This window comes from Ischnura elegans, chromosome 5, assembly GCF_921293095.1.
Source record: "Ischnura elegans chromosome 5, ioIscEleg1.1, whole genome shotgun sequence".
NCBI classification, from domain to species: domain Eukaryota; kingdom Metazoa; phylum Arthropoda; class Insecta; order Odonata; family Coenagrionidae; genus Ischnura; species Ischnura elegans.
In genome coordinates, this window is record NC_060250.1 from 93,368,430 (window position 1) to 93,374,429 (window position 6,000).

Sequence of the window (6,000 nt, forward strand, 5' to 3'; positions counted from 1 at the left end):
CAAATACTGAAAGCTTTTAACATCAAAATATTCGGTGTGAACAAGATATACTCGAAAGGGGAGGTGGCCAAGGGAAAGGAACTGGCTCCCCTACCCTGACTCTGTGTAACTCACACGCCTGTGGCTTAGTATGGGGTGAGCCCTACCCTCAGCTATCGAAACCAACCTTCGGGTTGAATCACTAAATGAGTGTGTAAGCAGTATTTCGAATCCATACTGGGACGGAAAAAGGTTTGTAATGACCTGACGAATATGCCATTAAGACGTGACAACAAAATAATGAACAAAAAAATCTGCTCAAAAGCAATTTATTTCATTTTGAAAAGGGTAGGGATTTTCAAGAGAGAATGGGATGTGTGACAGCAGGGAAATAGGACAAGTTGACAAATTTTTTACTACATCAAATTCTATTGTGACTTCAGTAGTACTGGTGAGCTCCAACAGCAACGTTTCCGGGGTAACCATGGTAGCCGGCGGCGAGTCCTTGGTTGGGGTAGTATCCACTCCTGTAGCCGGCTGTAAAAACCAGACAACGAGTTTTGTAAAAAGAAGAGTTTCCGAGACTATTTAGAGATTTAAATGCACATCTGTATTATGAGACTACGAATTTAAAAATAAATAACACCCTTTTAAAACTTGGATACGGAAAATATCTAGCTCTACCATGATTTTTCCCAGCAAAGAAATATAAATAACAACTACCGCTGCTTAATCTACTCTTCTAAGTAATTGCATACATAAAATTTAAGGTAACATTAATGCGGGTGATTGATCATAGGGTACAAAAATGTTGACACAGTTCTTTTAACCATCACTATCATCATTATTTCCTCCCAGATTCAACTCTACAGTGACGAAGATCAAAGAAGGCTTTTTCCTTAAGATTTATTAAAACCGCAAAATGAGCCAGAGTAATCTAACACATAGCTAAGAGGGATTAACGCATTGCACTTTGAAGACATACATTTATTTCCTGGAGGATTATCCAAAGAACTATGGACCTGACGACAGACAATTCCAATACTTGGAAAACCATTAAGTAACCAACTAAATTAGCTGAAATGATCTAAGAGCTCTAAATCCACCCGTAGGTTTAACGGATGAACAAAGAGTCCCCTACGGTTCCAAAGATTATTTGAGGGGGGTTTTGCACACTGTCATATTTTTTCCGATACGTGCATTACCCTCTCTTATTTTGAAACATGAGAACTTCAATAGCCAATCCTATGATTTGCTCGGTACTTAATTTAAGGGATTGATTTTCGGGAATCTCCATCTTTCCCTCATTGAATGGAGCTTAGAAAACACTCTTGAGACAATTTTCTCAGAATGTCTAACAACCCTGAAAGAATACTCCTTCAGGTAATTCTAGAAAAGTGCAGAGGTTTCTACATGATCTATAAGGAAATGAGATTCACGTTTTGTGTTCTTTCCTAGTAAAAAATCTTCATGATTTTTGTACCCTTTTCCGTTATGCGCCTAAAACTTAGTGATTATCTTCAGCTCATTTTACCCAGACAAATCAGCAATTTTTAACAACTATTAGAGTGCAGAAATATCTCGGTTTATACGAAAAAATTTAAACCCAAGAACAGACGAAGCGACTCGGTAAAATTCATACCGCATAAGCGAGCTTAGGTTTTCCAGAATCAAAACAGAGAAGCTAAAAATCATCTTACGATTCGGTGCTTGAACGCATTTAAAGTTTGTTAGCATTATAATATTGGGGTTATTGTCATTTTCAATGGAGGCGGCGACGCCAAAAAAAGTACAAGCGCAAATGCTAAGAAACACGATGATTGGCTACAGGCTACCAGTTAGGAAGGATCTCAGCCTCTTAGAAGCTTAGAACTCACCGTATCCAGCGCGGTAAGCGGCATTGTGAGGGTATCCGGCGTAGCCAGCATAGCCACCATAACCGGCATATCCGCCATAGCCGGCGTATCCGGGGTATCCAGCGTAACCGCCATAGCCGGCGTGTCCTCCGTAGGCTCCGGCGCCGGCGTATCCTCCGTAGGCTCCGGCGGCGGCGTATGGGTAGGCACCGGCGGCGTTAGGATACGCGCCGCGGTTGTAGTATCCAAGACCAACGGTGTCGGAGGTCTCAACCTTCTCGGCGTCCTTGGTGTCAGCGGCGGAGGCAAAGGCCACGGCTACGACGAGGAGGAGGGCGAACTGCAAAGAAAGTGGCAAATTAGTGTGGAGCCTACAGGATTATATGCATTAATCAGCACTTAATATAGTTAGATAGCTACCACCATTGTTCAAATAAAAACACTGCAATTCCTGATAGTAATATTTTTACTAACTCATCCAGCGAACTTCGTACCGCCTAACAATCAATGAGCAGTTTATTTACACCATTTAAAATCAAGAGTGGCTGTAGCGATTTTAATGATTTGTAACTAATTATAATAAAATAAGGAAAAAAATTAACAAAACCGCATAAATAATTATTCCTATGAGTCGTCAGAAAGACATTTTATTTATTCGGTCTACATAGGGTAGATCGGGGCACGTTTAACGTGGATATTTTTCAACGAATTTTCTAATGATTGTTTTAGCTCAGGGAATATTAGACATAGTGGTTTTATAAAGTAGTTGATAAAGTCAAAATTCTATGCATTCAGTTGTTGGTCTACTTGAGATTTTCAATCGAAAACAAATTTTTAGGTCCAAGTCTGTTATGTAAACTTAACCAGTTATTGGGGCAAGTTTACGCAATGAATGAATCGAACAATAGCCACAAAATAAATACGATTTATAATTTTATTAAAAAAATGAGACACCTAGCAACTGAATTCAATAGTGTATACAATAATGATGGAAGGAAAATTAATATTGAATAGAATTACTAAGCCAAACTGAAAAAGAAACCTGGAGTGTACGAAAGCTTACATGCTCTTGGCTCTAGTTTTAGAACCCGTGAATATTGTACAAAAGTAAGAAAAATACTAAGCAATTGTAGTGAAACCGTGATATATCCGAAGGTGTTCCTGGAGGAAAGACTGCCCTGTTCTTCCACCCAGTAAACTCTTCCACTACTGAGGATACTAAGGAAAACGAGTCTCTACCCATTCTCATGGCTTTACCCATTACTTTTGAAGATGGATAGAGACTCATTCTTCAATATCTCGGAAAACATCGGGGGCTTCAACCTAGTAGGGGACCCGAGTCGCATTTGCTGTGAATTTTCCGAGAAAATCTTTAAACATCACTAACCTGAGCATGATAAAAACCTTGGGTAATGCTGACTATTGGCAATATAAAAATTAACATGAGTTTCTAGGCCAAACTCAATAGAAAATAAGGAATGAAAATTAAAAGAAATTAAGCTTGGATTTACTATCTGAATCTGAATGACATGGCATTTGGAGGAGGCGACCGATAGCTGAGGTCATTTGCGCAAAGAGGGAAGAGTAGAAAAGGAATGATGGATAAGTCTGGTGCCGGCTTTAGCCTGCCTATAAAGAAATAAGCCAGGAGAACCGCGGCGTTACGTCCCATACGACGGAAAGTACTATGCTTGAAATACCCTCCACAAAGAACTCAAGCAAGAATCGGGAATTCTGTGAAAACACTCTGAGAACGCCGGCATATGAACCCGGACCCACAGGTAAGGGGAGGGGTTATCCACCACATCAACCCATTCCCATTCTGAAACTGAAAATATTATGACCTCTAAAGGTAATGACATAGAATACACTGCTTTGGTTGTAGTTAAATCCCCAATCGTGGTGGATAATTGGAGTAGCGAGTTTTTACCCATCCTCATGGCCAAATATTTGAAGATGGAGGATGGTTCATTCCTCGAAACGTCGGCAAACATAGAGGCCCTAATTTGAATGGAGATCTAAGCTTCCTTGAATGTACTTGTTCCGCATATATATTTTAAACATTATCTACCATAGCACCAAGGTAATACTGACTAGCAGCAATTAGGACTGGCCGGAGAAAAGGGTCCAGTAACAATAAGGGCCCTATTTCGCAGGGATCCATCGAATGAAGCAGGTACTCACCTTGATGGCTGCCATGTCTTCGGATTTTTTTTCGGTCGGATGGACTTTTCGGTCGCTGATGGAACTCTTGAGGATCTCGAGAGTGGAGTGAAGATCCGTGGACCAGTCGCGGGTTATATACCCAGCGGCCACGGACTGATCCGGAAGGGGAGGCAATATGGGAGAAGGGCAAGGGAGATGGGGGGCGAGTGGGAGGATGGTCTCCCGAGGCATCATCCAGAGGGCGCTCGCTTCCCGGCAAAAGTGGTTTCCAACTTGGGGGAGGTCAACGTTGGTGAAAAAAATATATTTCCGCGTAATGGCGAAGAACCCCGCGGGTTCCTTGGAGAACGGATTAGGGTAAGGCCCACAACGTTGAGTATTGCGAGAGCTTAATTTTTTTGTCCCTCATCCTGCCGCGCACATAAAAAATGATGTATCGTCCACGAGCGCTGAGGCTATCAGCTGTGTGCCCGGGCGTTGAAATCTCCGAGGTTGTACATCACCGCGAGTGAAAAGGCCAAAGCAGGACCAGCGTTCGTCGGATACCAAAATACTAGGGAATGATGATACGTATTAGGAATGGTGATAGATACATAGATTACACAATATAATACATATTTGCTCTGTGCCCGGGCGTTGAAATCTCCGAAGTTGTACATCACCGAGAGTGAAAAGGCCAAACCAGGACCAGCGTTGGTCGGATACCAAAATACTAGGGAATGATGATACGTATTAGGAATGGTGATAGATACATAGATTACACAATATAATACATATTTGCTCTGTGCCCGGGCGTTGAAATCTCCGAGGTTGTACATCACCGAGAGCGAAAAGGCCAAACCAGGACCAGCGTTCGTCGGATACCAAAATACTAGGGAATGATGATACGTATTAGGAATGGTGATAGATACATAGATTACACAATATAATACATATTTGCTCTGTGCCCGGGCGTTGAAATCTCCGAAGTTGTACATCACCGCGAGTGAAAAGGCCAAAGCAGGACCAGCGTTCGTCGGATACCAAAATACTAGGGAATGATGATGCGTATTAGGAATGGTGATAGATACATAGATTACACAATATAATACATATTTGCTCTGTGCCCGGGCGTTGAAACTTCCGGGGTTGTACATCACCGAGCGTGAAAAGGCCAGAGCAGGACCAGCGTTCATGGGATACATAATTACTAGGGAACGTTTTTTTCATATAGGGGATGATTATAGATTTGTAGACTACGCAAGGGGATAGGCGAAACAATTCGATTCGATCGCGGCATTAAAGCGGTGAAGTCATCACCGATACGAAAGTGGGCTCGGCGGCTATTCCGCGATGATACCGCCGAAGTAGGCGTATTGTCAAGCAAACCAAAACTATATATATTTAAAGTGAATGCTTTCAGACGTAAATTAGCATAAACTCATAATACTACCGATAAAGTGAATAAGTACTACTCATTGCGTTTAGCATACATTTTAAAGGAGCATACACTCAGCTTCAAAAACACAACCTCATCAGTCCCGGGTGACATCCACGGTTATTTTTTGTTTGAATTTAATGTTTTCTAGTTAATTAGATGTTAACAAACAATATAGTGATTTATGTGAGTCAGCCTTATGTATGATTTTGCCATTTGTCTGGAAGTATTGAAGTAGATACACTAACGACAGAAAGTATGAGGGTTCCGGGCGAACCCTTCGAGGGTACAACGCACCGGGGCCAGGAACCAAGCCAATGGCTTATACGCCCGATCACCCGGGGAGGGGCTGGAGAGGAAGGAAAAAGGATAGAGGCGCCGTCGCGATGGGAGCCCGCCGACGCCTCTGGGAAAGGATAGGAACGGAAGGGACGGGACGAGGGAAAAACACCCCAACGCTATAGAAGCGAAGGGGGCCCTACTAATTAGCGAAACCAAGCGTGAGCTATTAATGTTCTACCGATCCTAGTAGATTTTCCTATGAGGAAGAAAAATCCATCGATCGAATCGGTAGACACTAAC

General features: G+C 42.3%; 1 protein-coding gene across 1 annotated transcript; it reads right to left on the reverse strand.

Moving 5' to 3' along the window:
* Positions 1-294: 294 nt before the first annotated feature.
* On the reverse strand, positions 295-4,245 carry LOC124159852 (glycine-rich cell wall structural protein-like). Its single transcript, XM_046535755.1, has 3 exons — positions 4,020-4,245; positions 1,857-2,175; positions 295-516 (listed from the first exon to the last, which is right to left on the reverse strand). Exons 1-3 carry the CDS (start codon positions 4,233-4,235, stop codon positions 419-421), a joined length of 633 nt encoding a protein of 210 aa, XP_046391711.1. The 5' UTR covers positions 4,236-4,245; the 3' UTR covers positions 295-418.
* Positions 4,246-6,000: the final 1,755 nt, after the last annotated feature.

Excerpts from the sequence above, each read along its gene's own strand:
- LOC124159852 (XM_046535755.1), bottom strand. The coding sequence starts at position 4,235 with ATGATGCCTCGGGAGACCATCCTCCCACTCGCCCCCCATCTCCCTTGC. Across the intron at positions 2,176-4,019 it reads AAGACATGGCAGCCATCAAG|TTCGCCCTCCTCCTCGTCGT; the intron begins GTGAGTACCTGC and ends CTTTCTTTGCAG. Across the intron at positions 517-1,856 it reads CGCTTACCGCGCTGGATACG|CCGGCTACAGGAGTGGATAC; the intron begins GTGAGTTCTAAG and ends TGGTTTTTACAG.